Consider the following 14,148-nt stretch of genomic DNA (forward strand, 5'->3'; position numbering starts at 1 on the left):
TGGCCCTAATGGTGTTTTACGTTTAATAAAAATGAATTTTTTCATACACTTACGATCCTGCATTCATAGAACATAAGCCCAGAGCGCACGAACGTGACATGTCATTTGTGACAGATTCAAACAATGAATTTTTTTTTCTGCATTTTTTACACTTTTTTTAGATACCGTATATCGTATTTATTCAAAGGGAAACTTCATTTTCACTAAAAAAAAATTCAGGCCTGAAAGGGTTATATGTATAATACATAGATGAAACTGTAATACAACGTAGAGAAGGAAATACTCAGAAATAATTTTGATTTTTTGTGTTAATTTACTTTTATCATACTCATTATACAGGGTGTCCCAGACTAATTTAGCCAGGCTATATCTCTTAAACGAATAGAGATTTTCGAATGGGACAAAAACTGATCTATTCCATTTGTAATATACTTTGATATGGCGTAGAAAAAATCATTTCCTAAATATTCATCCCTTAGTTACAACCCTTAACATTAATTTTTTTAAAAGCAACCTGTATATTTTTTTATAGTTTTGGATGTGGTCTTATATCGTCTATTCAACAGATTTTTTAAAGAAAAAATCGGTTTGTAATTAGTCAAGAAAATATCAGTTTATTTTTTATTTTTATGTCTCCCAGACTCATTTATCCAGGCTATATCTCTTAAAACAATAGAGATTTTCGAATGGGACAAAAACTCATGTGTATTGCAAATAGAATATATTAGTTTTTGTCTCATTCCAAAACCTCTATTCGTTTAAGAGATATAGCCTGGATAAATTAGTCTGGGACACATAAAAAAATAAAAAACAAACTGATATTTTCTTGATTATTTACCAACCGATTTTATTTTAAAAAAATCTGTTAATAGACCATAGAAGACCACATCCAAAACTATAAAAAAATATACAGGGTGCTATTAAAAAAATTAAAATTAAGGGTTGTAACTAAGGGATGAATATTAAGGGGATGATTTTTTCTACGCCATATTAAAGTATATTACAAATGGAATATATCAATTTTTGTCCCATTCAAAAATCTCTATTCGTTTAAGAGATATAGTCTGGCTAAATTAGTCTGGCTTTATAATGACTTTCATTTACAACATGCTTTCTCACCTACACTAGATTATTAAGTTATCTGTGTTATGTTCTTTAGTTACTTAACAGAGGCGTAGCTACCGCCGTATCAATTATACGGGGCCCCCAACATTCAGGGGCCCCAGCGCGGCAGGTCAAAACAAAATTCCATTAAAAAAATTGAAAAAAATATTCTACAATTATTTCACTATTAAAACGCTTTGAAATAGTGTATGCTGTTTGGATATCGACATTTTCGTGTAATGGATTCTTTATCCATATAAACTATATTTATGTACAGGTAGGTTACCTGTTTATTTTCTGCCTCTCGTCATTATATAACAGCAGAGCTTTTTTGTTTTCAAGCTACTTTTTATTGTCTATTCACAGTTGAATAGTTGGCTGTGTCTGAGATATTGTATAATGTATTGCCAAATTGCAATATTTGTAATCGCTTTACCTTTGAATATTTGAAACATTGAAACACTATGTATTTTTTGCGTATATTTTCATGTACTATGTTCTTTAACTATAAATTGTATTTATTAGGTATATAGCGGTCGCTCGCCGTTAAAGAACAGAGTTCCTTTATTTACGCTCATTTTCAATGTCCATTCACCCTTGGCTTGAAAAAACTGAATTTGTTTTAAAACAACTCAACAATTCAAATATATTTTTCGACTTTGATTTATTAGAGTTTATTAGGTTAATTATTATTATCTATTTTTGGGTGTTACACGCAGAACTTATTAGTTCTAAGGTTGTATTATGCAATTTGCAATTTATTTAAATTCTCCAATATACAGGGTGTCTCATTAATAATTGGAAATAATTTAACTGTAGATTCCTGGGCTCAAACTATTAAGAGTTAACCCAAATAATCTAGTCCGAAAATGCTTCCTAAAGGAGCTAGAGCTCTTTGAAGAAGGGGTCTTTTATGAGTTTTTTTAAATACCTCCAGAACGCTTCCATTTAGAGAAACGAAAACTGATACGCTTATTTATCTTCCAGAGGTAAATCGACTCCATGAATTGCGAATTACTAGTATCGGTCATAGGGGTCCGTTTTGGGTAGGGCGACGATTATTTTATAGCATAATTTTTTTTTACTTTTACGCCTTTTTGATAGTGGACTAGTAAATTTTGAGGTATTCTAGTAGTAAAAGGTACTCTTGCTTTAAGCCGGTAGAATACACCGTTTCCTAGAAATGTCAATTTGAAAATTTTGTGTTTTTTTAATTTGAAAAAAAAAATAAAAAAAAAACTTTAAAAACAAAAACCGAAAACTGGTACGTTTATGCCAGAGAGGAATCGTTTTCATCAATTGCGAATTTCTAGTACCGGTCATATGCGTCCCTTTTGGGTAGGTCAACGGTTATTTAATCTCATCATTTTTTTTGTGTCTTTAATTTTGAAGCATTTTTGACACTAGATATGATGTCTTCTAGTACTTAAAGTTACTCTTACTTTAGGTCGGTAAAATACACCGTTTTTTTTAAATTTTGTTCAAATTCAAGAAACGAAAAATTTTCAAATCGATTTTTCTAGAAAATGGTGTATTCTACCAACTTAAAGTAAGAGTAACTTTTGGTACTATAATACCTCACAATTTAATAATTCAGTGTCAAAAATGCTTTAAAAGTAAAGAGCAAAAAGGTATGCGATAAAATAACTGTGGCCCTACCCAAAGAGAACGCATATGACCAGTACTAGAAATTCGCAATTTATGAAATCGGTTTATCTATGTAAGATAAACAGACGTACCAGTTTTCGTTTTTCTAAATAGATGTGTTCTAGAGGTATTTAAAAAAACGAATTAAAAACACCATCTTCAAAGAACTCCAGCTCCCTTAGGAAGCATTTTTGGAGTAGGTGAGTTGGATTAAACCTTAATATTTTAAGCCCAGGAATCTTCAGTTAAAATATTTTCAATTATTAATGAAACACCTTGTATTGTTTTGTTTTATTTCATTATCTTTTATTTTGTAATATTGACGATTTATGTAATTTCAGTAAATTGTATTTGTTATTGTTTTTTTTTTCTACTCTTTGTAAGCTTTGTCCAAAAAAATTGTAAAATTTTCAGTGACGATAAAGCATATTTCTATTCTATTCTATACAAGCGTTTTTGCTTCTTTTGTTGAACATTTTTTTAGAACTATGCCATATCAGTGGTGGAAAAGGGCCCCGCAATAAACTTTGATATGGGGCCCCTGTGGGGCTAGCTACGCCACTGTTACTTAACTTTATAAATATTGGTGTCATTAAAATAAAAATTATTTCTATTCACAATGTTTTACTTCTAATTTTACATATAATATGTGAATTGAATAGACTTGAAATATAACTTATTTTATTTTGAGCCGATTTTTTTGCTCGCAAGTGTAAAGGATTTATAAAAGAAATGTTCGAAGATCTGGATACACAGCTAATTATTCGTTTAATAAAAAAAAGCTATTTTAAAATATACATTTTTTTTATTGTGTTTTGTTAAAAGATGCTGACTCTTTTTAACATTTTTCTGTAGATAATACCAGTCTTACTCACGGATTTTATTATTATGAGTCGTACTGTTCGCCGTTTTAATGCCTAGTCAGGAAAATGAATTATGAATTATCGCCTATTATGTATAGGCTGTATAGGATTACATGTAAATAACTAACGATAAAAGTTATCCTTATCATTTCTATTTCTATGATTCAGATGATTAACGATAGTCTAACAATTTATTGAACAGAGTGACTAAATGGTCAAGTCGACGACGCTTTGGTTTTTATCAATAATTGCTAAATTTGTGTTTGATTGCTTCCTGTCAATAGTTTTACTCATACTATACTCATTTTGTTGATTTGATTTTTATTGTGGGGTAAGACAAAATGTTAAGTTGAAGTAAGACGATTTGCCGTATATATTCCATCTTCATTTCTTCTTATACTTCGGCTTTCAACGTGAAATAACCAAAAATTAAGCATTTTTCGGAGAAAACTAATCACAACATTTTTAAAACGTTAAGCTTTATTTTTGTTTTTTTTTTTTAGTTTTTAACATTAAAAATAAGTAAGTTACGCTCAAAATGCAGTTGGTTCCTTTTTTCCATTATCATCCCAAATGAAATTAATCACTACCGCTCCACAAGTTACTTTAGTTATGTATTGTTCATAAATATGATATGTAAGTTTCATTGTTTTAAACTGCTCATTTTTGAAAAAAATTATAGTACAGAAAATAACTTAAAAATTTTTAGTGATACTAAAAATCTCAAAGAGAAAATGTAGGTTTTGCTTTTCTAAATATTTTGGATTTTTTTGTTTTTTGTATGAAGAACCTACTTTTAATTAGTTAGAACTCTGCTTCTACGGGGTCTAAGCTATATTTTTGCTAAGACTATTTTTTTCGATAAAATTATTACTTTTTGAGTTATTTGCGAAAAACCGTCTAAAAACGTGTTTTTTTTTTTGTTGAAAACTGAACATATTCACTCGCAAATAACTCAAAAAGTATTGACTTAGTGAAAAAACTACATATATAGAACAAAAGTTGCTTAGAGTTGAGCCAGTTTATCCAATTCCGGACTTATTTTGAACGTACATTTTTTCATCCCCGAGAAGGGGTGAAACTCACTCCCAGAGCAAAGCGCATATCGGTACAATATCACTTTTTTCTTTGATACGTTAGCAATGTGTATGTGTATGCCAAATTTCATGCGGTTGGATTCACATTCAAATTTTGCAATATTTTACCTTGAATGAATGGACTATATGTGAATGAAGATAAGACTAATAACATATGTGAAGATAATATACAGTGCGCTGGGTTACCCCCCCCCCCCCATATTAGCTTATTTATTTTTAGCAAATAAGGAAATCGCTGGGACAAGTCGATGTTTAAAATAATCATAGTATATTATAGCATCAATGTTTCGAACTTTACGCGATCCCTCTTCAGGTGACGTTCATAACTTTGATTTTTTTGAATGAGAAAGTACATCATGTGACACTTCATTTAAAAGCTTTTGAAATACTGATGACAAACATGTATAATACTTGCGCAAAATTTCGGTCCAATGCTTTTTAAATGCATTTATTATTTTATGCGGTCGATCGGATAGCTCAGTGCGACTAGCGGCTGACCCACACTTCACTTCGCCTTGAGGTATGTGAGTTCAAGCCCAGCCCAGGCCATCGGAAAAACAAAAAGGCTAACGCGCCAGTATAAAATTCTAAATATGAATCTGGCGCTTAGACTGGAATATGCGGGCATCTGATCGACCTATGAGGGAGCAGTACGGCAAGGGATAAGGGCTTGCGGCTCGGTGATACTTCCCCATAGATCCCTACCGAAGGGCGTTGACGCCTAAGAACGGTGTAATACATACATATTATTTTTGAATCCTGAGAAAACTTATAAAAACGCAGAATGAAATAATATATTATTACCGAGGGCCAAAAGTCCCTCAAACTTCTACTATAATGTTTATTTTAATAAGTTACAGGGGTGAAAACGAAGGGAAAATTTAGGATGATTTTCAATTTGAAATATATGATTCAAAAGAAACTTTTTGTTTATTCTAAGGGACTTTAGGCCCTCGGTAATAATGAAATCTTTCATTCTGCGTTTAAATTTTTCAAAAAAACTCATTAGTTTTCTCAGGATTCGAAAAAAATCAATGCACTTAACCCTTTAAGTCACACACCTAGAAAGAGGCATCCAAAAATTATAAAATTTGGTAGACCTGCTTGAGAGAGGTAACTAAAACAATACGTAACAAAAAAAATACTGCCACTCCATATGTTTTTTTTTTGTTACGACTTGTACCTCACAAGGTACATGTTGCCGTTAAGGATGTTACAAAAAAAAAAAAAGAAAATCAACTAATTAGTTTTTAATTTATTCTATTACTAGAAGTAAATTTATTATTATCATCTAACAAAATACAAAAAAAGAATAGTTGGTTAGAAAATTACTTAAGAGGCTATCTATTTTGAAAATCGGCAAAACAATTCCTGCCATTTACTTCATCTTCTATAACTTCTTGGTCGTTGTTTGGCTCTTCCTCCAAATCATCCTCTAGATCTTGAGAATTAGCTTCTTCTTCATCTGAACGAGCACTTTCATTCAAAAATTGAACTATTTCATCATTAGTTTCCATTTGAGTATAATCCTCCCATCCATCATCTTCATCGTCAAGATCCGGAATATCTAAGTAATCTTCATTTTGAAGAAATAGTAACTCCTCATTTGTAAGTGGTTTTTTACTGTATTTAGCCATATCTGAAAATAAATATTTCATGAAATAACATGTTTTACACGAAAATATATATTATCCGTTTTGTCACAAAAACATCCTTAAAAGCAGTTTGTACCTCATAAGGTACATCTAATTGAGGTGCCCAGAGTACTACTTTGTCTCATCTACATTTTAGAAACTAATACATACTGTGATAAATTACAGTCTTTACTTACCTATGAAATATGTATCCCCGTTTAATCTCGAAAATAAACAGCAAAAACAACATACACAAACAGACTGTCCTAATCTCTTGCAAATGTCACTCAAACAAACTAATTTCCAATCAGGTTATAACTGTCAAGCAAAAACAAAATCGCTCGCAGAATGCAGGCGTCTACGAATTAGACATACTTAATAAATGTACCTCTTGAGGTACAGTGTGACTGAAAGGGTTAAAAAGCATTTGACCAAAATTTTGTCCAAGTATTATATATTTTCGTAATCAGTGTTTCAAAGGCTTTTAAATGAGGTGTCACATATGATGTACTTTCCCATTTAAAAAATCAAAGTTATGATTGTCACCTGAAGAAGGCTCACGCAATGTTCGAAACAGTAATGCTATAATCTACTACATATGATTATTTTAAAAATCGACTTGCTCAAGCATTTTGCTTATGTGCTAAAAATAAATGAGTAAATATGGGGGGGGGGGGGAACACTTATTCCAGCGCACTGTATAAAAAATATTTTAAATAAAAAAACGTCTTACCTGTTCCTATTACCTCCACCCTGGGAATTCTTTGGTTTAACTTTGCTATGTGTAGAAACGGCTCTAATTGGTTGACTGGTACTTAAGGCTAAATAAGGAACGGAACTGGAACTTTGCACTGCGCCGGGTCTCGGTACTGCTGCGCACTGCGACACCTCGTTTGCGACGGGGTTATTTGGATTATTAATAATTGGTGCACTTGTCACGACTGACGGTAGGCATACTATCGTCGTAGGGGGGATAACTGTGGGAGGCATAGCTGTCGGGGGAATTACTGTCGTTAGGGGAACCTGGAAAGTGTCTGAATATTTATAAAAATGGTAAGAACATTTGAATAAAATCAACGAAAAGGTTAATAGTTATTTATGTACTAAGAGTACCCATAGAACCTCATATGAAATGAAACACACTAGCTATTACAGGTCAAATCAACACACTTTGAATTTTTGAATTAATTTTTTTCCTGACCTATTAAGATTTTGTTAAAATTTAGAGTACTCATACTGGATGACTAGGTGAAGAAAAATACAAAATTTTAAATTTTTATCTCAAGCCGTTTCCGAAATATGGTTATGTACAATTTTCCAAAAAAAAAAAAATCAAAACACCGCGACCATACTCATTTGGAATGGTTGTAGAAGCTGTCTTAATTGAGCTAGAATGCTGTGACAGGTGTCATTTTGCAGTATTTTTAAAACTGTTTACAGTGATATATACAACATGATGCTATGTGGTAAACAAGTTTTTTTCAAACGTACATAATTTAAAATTTACATAATATTCCTACAAATACATATGTAGTATCTACTGTTGTTAATAACATATACTCCATCTAATTTACTTACCGTTGCACGTCATCTGCGTCACAGCCCGTGACGTTACATGATACCAACACGAAATATTTAGGCGGTAGGTGTGTTCTTTTTTAGAATCCTTTTGCCCAGTACACTGGAATTACAGCCACTAGACATATTTTATTATATAGGCGTAGAAATAATATTTGATTTCTATTCATGTTAACTTAAAGAAATACACAATAATATGTTTCGTTTAATTTGTATAAATGGATTATAAAGCGTTTTTATGAAGCACATTTGTTCGGAACACACTGTAACTGTAATCGAACGAAGATGACATTTTGGCATAAATTGGTAACATTTATTTGACAGTTGCGGTATTGACACTTTAGATTTGTTTTTATTCTTTACTCTATGTATTTGTTTTATTATATTTATTGTTTTTATTATTTACTTTAAGGTAAGATTATAACTTAATTCTAGTTTTCTATTTCTAATGTTTTTATTTATTTACATTGAATATTAATTTGTTTTGTTGTATAATCCAAGTTTGCAATAATTATGTGATCTATTTGATTTAAAATGGATTTAGGATTTTTTTATACTTTGGCAACAATGTCAACTTAGATCTCTGACATAGATAATGACGTGCAACGGTAAGTAAATTAGACAAACTGTATAAAATTTTTATCATGGGATGGTGATAGGTTCAACATAAAAAAATGAATTTCACACATGCAGTATGGTGCAAATGAAAGGAATAAATTCGTAATATCACAAGCTGCCGACTTTAAGGAAAAATCCCGAAACACGTAAATTTTTATTTTTAAATTGTAATTTTTTGGCATATACAGTATGTCCCTGTAAGTTGTATCCATATGGAAAACTTTTTTATTATTAATTTTACGAAAAAAGTTATTCTTTATAAAAAGCTCTGCATGGTCCAAAACCTAAGATTTAACCATCAAATATCAAATTTTTTGAATATTATACGAGGTATGTCAAAAAGTTTGAATTTCACTCAAGAGTAAAGTAGTTTTATTTTTCACAATATTGAAAATTGCTATTATGAAAAGTTGTTTGGAATTAAAAACTGTATTCTAGTATGCAATTACATCCTTCTAATTGATACATTTTTTTTGAAAAATTATGGATAACTATCATTATTTTCAGTTATTTTAATTCAGATAACTCTTTTATTATTAATTTTACGAAAAAAAGTGATTCTTAATAAAAAGTTCTGCATGGTCTCAAATCTAAAATACAACCATCTTATGTCAAATTTTATTAATTTTATACGAGGTATGTCAAAAAATATGAATTTCGCTCAAGAGTAAAATACGTTTATTTTTCACAATATCGAAAATTGTTATTATGAAAATTTATTTATAATTAAAAACTATGTTTCAGCATTTAATTACATCCTTCTAATTGAAATATTCTGAACTATAAAGGTACTTTACTTTTGATCTAAATTTATCTTTTTTGACATACCTCGTATAAAATTGATAAAATTTGATATAAGATGGTTGAATTTTAAGTTTTAGACCATCCAGAACTATTTATTAAGAATCACTTTTTTTCGTAAAATTAATAATAAAAGAGTTATCAGAATTAAAATAACTGAAAAATAATGATAGTTATCCATAATTTTTCAAAAAAAAATTTCAATTAGAAGGATGTAATTGCATATTAGAATATAGTTTTTAATTCCAAACAACTTCTCATAATAGCAATTTCCAATATTACTAAAAATAAAGCTACTTTACTCTTGAGTGAAATTCAAACTTTTTGACATACCTCGTATAATATTCAAAAAATTTGATATTTGATGGTTAAATCTTAGGTTTTGGATCATGCAGAGCTTTTTATAAAGAATAACTTTTTTTCGTAAAATTAATAATAAAAAAGTTTTCCATATGGATACAACTTACAGGGACATACTGTATATCATACTAGTGACGTCTCCATCTGGGCGTGATGACGCAATCGATGATTTTTTTATGAGACTAGGGGTCGTGTGCTAGCTTATTTGAAAGGTTATTCAAGTCTCTATTCAGTAATATAAACATTAATGTAATTGTTTATATACTGTTTCGGTATTTCCCTAAAGTTGGCAGCTTGTGAAATTACGAATTTATTCCTTTCATTTGAACCATGCTGTATGTGTGAAATTATTTTTTTTATGTTGAACCCATCACTATCCCATGATAAAATTTTTATTTTATTAACAGCAGTACTATGTATTTGTAGGAATATTATGAAAATTTTAAATTAGGTACGTACTTTTTGGAAAAAAAACTTAAAATATATTTTTCTTGTTTGAAAAAATCTTGTTTATCACAACATCATGTTGTATATATCACTGTAAACAGCTTTAAAAATGCTGCAAAATGACACATCTTGCAGCATTCTAGCTCAATTAGGACAGCTTCTACCACCATTCCAAAAAAGTATGGTCGCGGTTTTTTGGAATTTTTTGAAAAACTTAACATAACCATATTTCGGAAACGGTTCGAGATAAAAATTTAAAATTTTTTATTTTTGGTTACCTTATTAGCCACTATCAGTATTCCAAATTATAACCAAATCTGAAGAGGAGTGGAAATTAGGTGTGTTGAGTTGATATGGATACCCACATGTTTTTCCAAAAAATTCTTCTGTTATTCAATCTAGCCTTTTTTTAACTCAATACAACGATCCCAGCGATTTTCCAACTTCTTTATGCCGTCCGAATAATACGATTCTGAAAGCTCTGCAAAATAGACGTTTGCTTCGTCAATTATCTGTTTGCTTGAGTTGATTTTTTATTTATGAGCCATCTATTGAGATTTGGAAACACATAATAACCGGAGGGACCAAATCACGAGAATAAGCCGGAGAAAAAACAATTCGAAGCCTAACTCATAAATTTTTGCCATTGGTATAACCCTCTGGGGCGTCGGTGGATTGTCTTGGAGAAGCAACATTTTCTTCTTCTGTATATGGGGAAGTTTCTCTTTGAGTTCCTGCTTTAGGTCCAATAACACACAATAATATTGGTTATTGATAGTTTTACATTTTTCAAGATATATTCAATTAAAATTATGCCTTTGCAAATCCTAAAATACAGTGGCCATGAGCCATGACTTTTCCGACCCATCGATAGACTCTTGGCCACTTTAGAGCACTTTTGCCGGCTTCAGTCCACTGCCCTGCGTTCATTCTTTTCGTCCACTGCTGTGCGTTCATTGTGTTCAGTGTTCTCTTATTCTCTGTTGTGTAGTAGTGGATCTAGGTTTCATCAACGGTTATCAATCGACCCCCAAAGCCCGACGGATTGCGCTTCATATGGGCCAAACACCACTGAGAAGTGGCCACATGATTATCTTCGTTCAAAATGATTCGTACGTTCTTTACTAATTCTTGTGGCCTCTGCTAATTCACACAATATTACTTTATTACCAGCTAGACACATTTCGAGGACTTTCTTCATATTTTTAGGTGTAACTGCATAGGTGGGCCTTCCAGTACGAGATTCATCCAATGTAGATACAAGGCCATTACGAAATTCACGGGACCAAAATTTGACAGTGTAGAGTATAGTGTGAAGAAGCATTAGTCCCATATTATCCAGCTTTTCTGTTACAATAAATACAAAAAAATTTAGACTAACATCAGCTTTTATTATTAATAGTTACGGAGCGAAGTATGCTAAATGTGCAGTCACTCGAGCGCTTTGGGGACCTATTGGGTTGTGAAGAGTAGGTTCTAAAACCAAAAAAAGTTAGTAAAGTTTTCCATTTTAGTGGGGACTTTCCATTTTTAATTTAATTTTTCATTTCCAACAATTGTTTTTTCCGATTATAGCGCCATCTATCCATAATTTGAAAAAATGATTTGAATAAAAGTTGCTTATTTTTACATAAAGAATCCAAATCTGGAGTAAAAATTTGGGGCTCCTATTTAAGATTTTAAAGTAACCCCCCACCCCACCTCCGTGGGGGTCGTGTTTGGTACCATTCGATAGATTTTTCAAAAATAATGATTAGGTGTATTTTGCAGTTTTTCGATCTAATGTATATTTTGCGAAATATAGCGGGATTTGTATTTAAAATTTTAAATTTACCCACCACGCCTCTCCGTGGGGGGTCATGTTTGGTATCATTCCATAGGTTTTTGAAAAATATTGAACATGTATATTTTAGTTTTTCGATCTAACCCATTTCCTCGCCCATTTCCTTACGCCCTGCTCGAGTCGTCAGATTTTTGAAATATACACTGTTTTGCATATCCTTAACTTACCATATCTTAATCTGACAATTTCGAGTATTTTTAAGGATAAAATTTTTTTTCGGGCCCCCCTTAACGAACTCCCCTGTGTTAAGTACCAATATGTGGTAGAAGTACATCTGCAGGGCACCAGGATTCTCCCCATATGATAATCTGACGCGTTCGAGTTACTGCAAAAATCCCCGCTTGGGCTCCCCTACCATAAAATTGCCTTTTTATCAGCAATAAAATGATGAGACTGGAATAGCTATAGTAGTAGTATACTAGTAAAGAGAATTTAATCAGCTCAGCGGGATGATAATGTTCGAGGTGTGAAATTACATAAACAAGGGATCATTTCATAAAAAATATGTACCTGCTATCAAATTTTTGGAGAAAACCGTATTTTAATCCCATTACAAAGTCATTTGTATTTGAATGACATTCTTAAGTTTCGAGACGTAAGCATACTAAATAGCAGGTATAATAATTAAAGGGACAATAGATTAACATTTATTATTCTTACCTGTGCCGGAAACTTAACCACATCACTCAAATACAAAGGACTTTGTAATAAGCTTAAGATTAAGGGTTTCTGTAATAATTTTATGGCAAGTATAGATCCCTTGTTTATGAAATTCGACACCTCGATCAAAAGTATCCCGCTGAGCTGAATATTAATTATTAGTCTCTTACATAGTTGGTACCTACAACGTGCCTACAACTATATATACACACATGTCCAAAAGTTTGGAATACATACAAATATATCTACGCCTTATGGTGGTTTCACAACTGTTATTGATGTTCATTCTAGAGCGTTTTTAAATGAAAATGGCAAAAAATTATAAATGTTTTTGTATCGTTTTGGTCAAATTTAACTGATTAGCGTATTTACACATTATTTCAATCTTTGTCTAAAGTTGAATTGAGCCGTTTAAAAATGCCTAGAAACTTGATATCTCATTTTGACAGATCTAGAGTAATTGCTTTGTTACAACAGGGCTTTAGTCAAAGTGATATCGCAAAATCGAACATTAAATCGAATTAGTAACATCGAAATCGATGTTACAAGAGTGCTGTATCGAAAATTAAAAAAAAATCTAAGATACAAATGACGTCAAGGATCGTCCCAGAAGTGGTAGAAGTCGATGTACAACAGCAGCGCAAGACCGGCAGATAACAATGATAGCTCGTAGAAATCGTCTGGAATCTACAAGTGGTATATCCAGAGAAATTTCTAGGCTTCAAGGACTGAATATTTCAAGGCAAACAATAACACGCAGACTAAATGCGGTAAATTTGTATAGTAGAAGACCCCTACAAGTTCCTAAACTAACCTACCAACACAAAATAGTAAGATTGCAATGGGCTAGAGAAATGGTGCATCATGGTCCTAACTGGAATAACGCGATGTTCTCTGATGAGTTAAAAATCGTATCTGATTCGCGAAGGACACTGGTTTGGAGGGCCCCAGGACGACAAGCCCGACTAGAAACAGCCCAACCGCTTGTCCCGTTTGAAGGTGACAGTATTATGGTTTGGGGTGGTATTATGCGTGGTACACGGACGGCACTGCTGGTTCTGGAAAGAAGAGTCACTGATGCTGTGTACACCGAGGAAGTTTTAAATTCTATCGTACGTCTATTCCGAGGGGCACTAGGTGATGAAAATTTGTGTTTATGCATGAAAACGCACCTCCTCATCGAACAGCAGCAGTACAAAATTTTCTGGAAGAAGAAGGAATATCTACATTACAGTTGCCCTCGAATTCCCCCGACATAAACTTGAACATGCTTGGGACATTCTGAAAACACGCATCAAGAAGCGAAACAATCCTCCTATTACACTTCGAGAACTAAAAGATGCTGCTCGTGAAGAATGGGAGAGAATTCCGCAAGCCCAGCTCGACCAGTTAATCGGCAGCATGCCAAATCGCCTACAGGCATGCATGTCAATCGGGGTTTGACTAGTCAAACCCCGATTTTCTTACTTTCTTCTTTTTGAATTGTAAAAATTAAA

General features: G+C 32.2%; 1 protein-coding gene across 3 annotated transcripts in view; it reads right to left on the reverse strand.

Annotated features, from left to right (window-relative positions):
* Positions 1-14,148, reverse strand: part of LOC114333906 (polycomb protein Asx) — a 200,000-nt gene that overhangs the window by 42,368 nt on the left and 143,484 nt on the right. For all 3 annotated transcript variants that reach the window (XM_050659418.1, XM_050659416.1, XM_050659417.1), the window contains exon 8: positions 7,079-7,368. In XM_050659418.1, coding sequence (XP_050515375.1) covers positions 7,079-7,368 — 290 coding nt within the window. The remainder of the gene's footprint in view (positions 1-7,078; positions 7,369-14,148) is intronic.

Source organism: Diabrotica virgifera, chromosome 8 (genome assembly GCF_917563875.1).
Source record: "Diabrotica virgifera virgifera chromosome 8, PGI_DIABVI_V3a".
Taxonomy (NCBI): Eukaryota; Metazoa; Arthropoda; class Insecta; order Coleoptera; family Chrysomelidae; genus Diabrotica; species Diabrotica virgifera.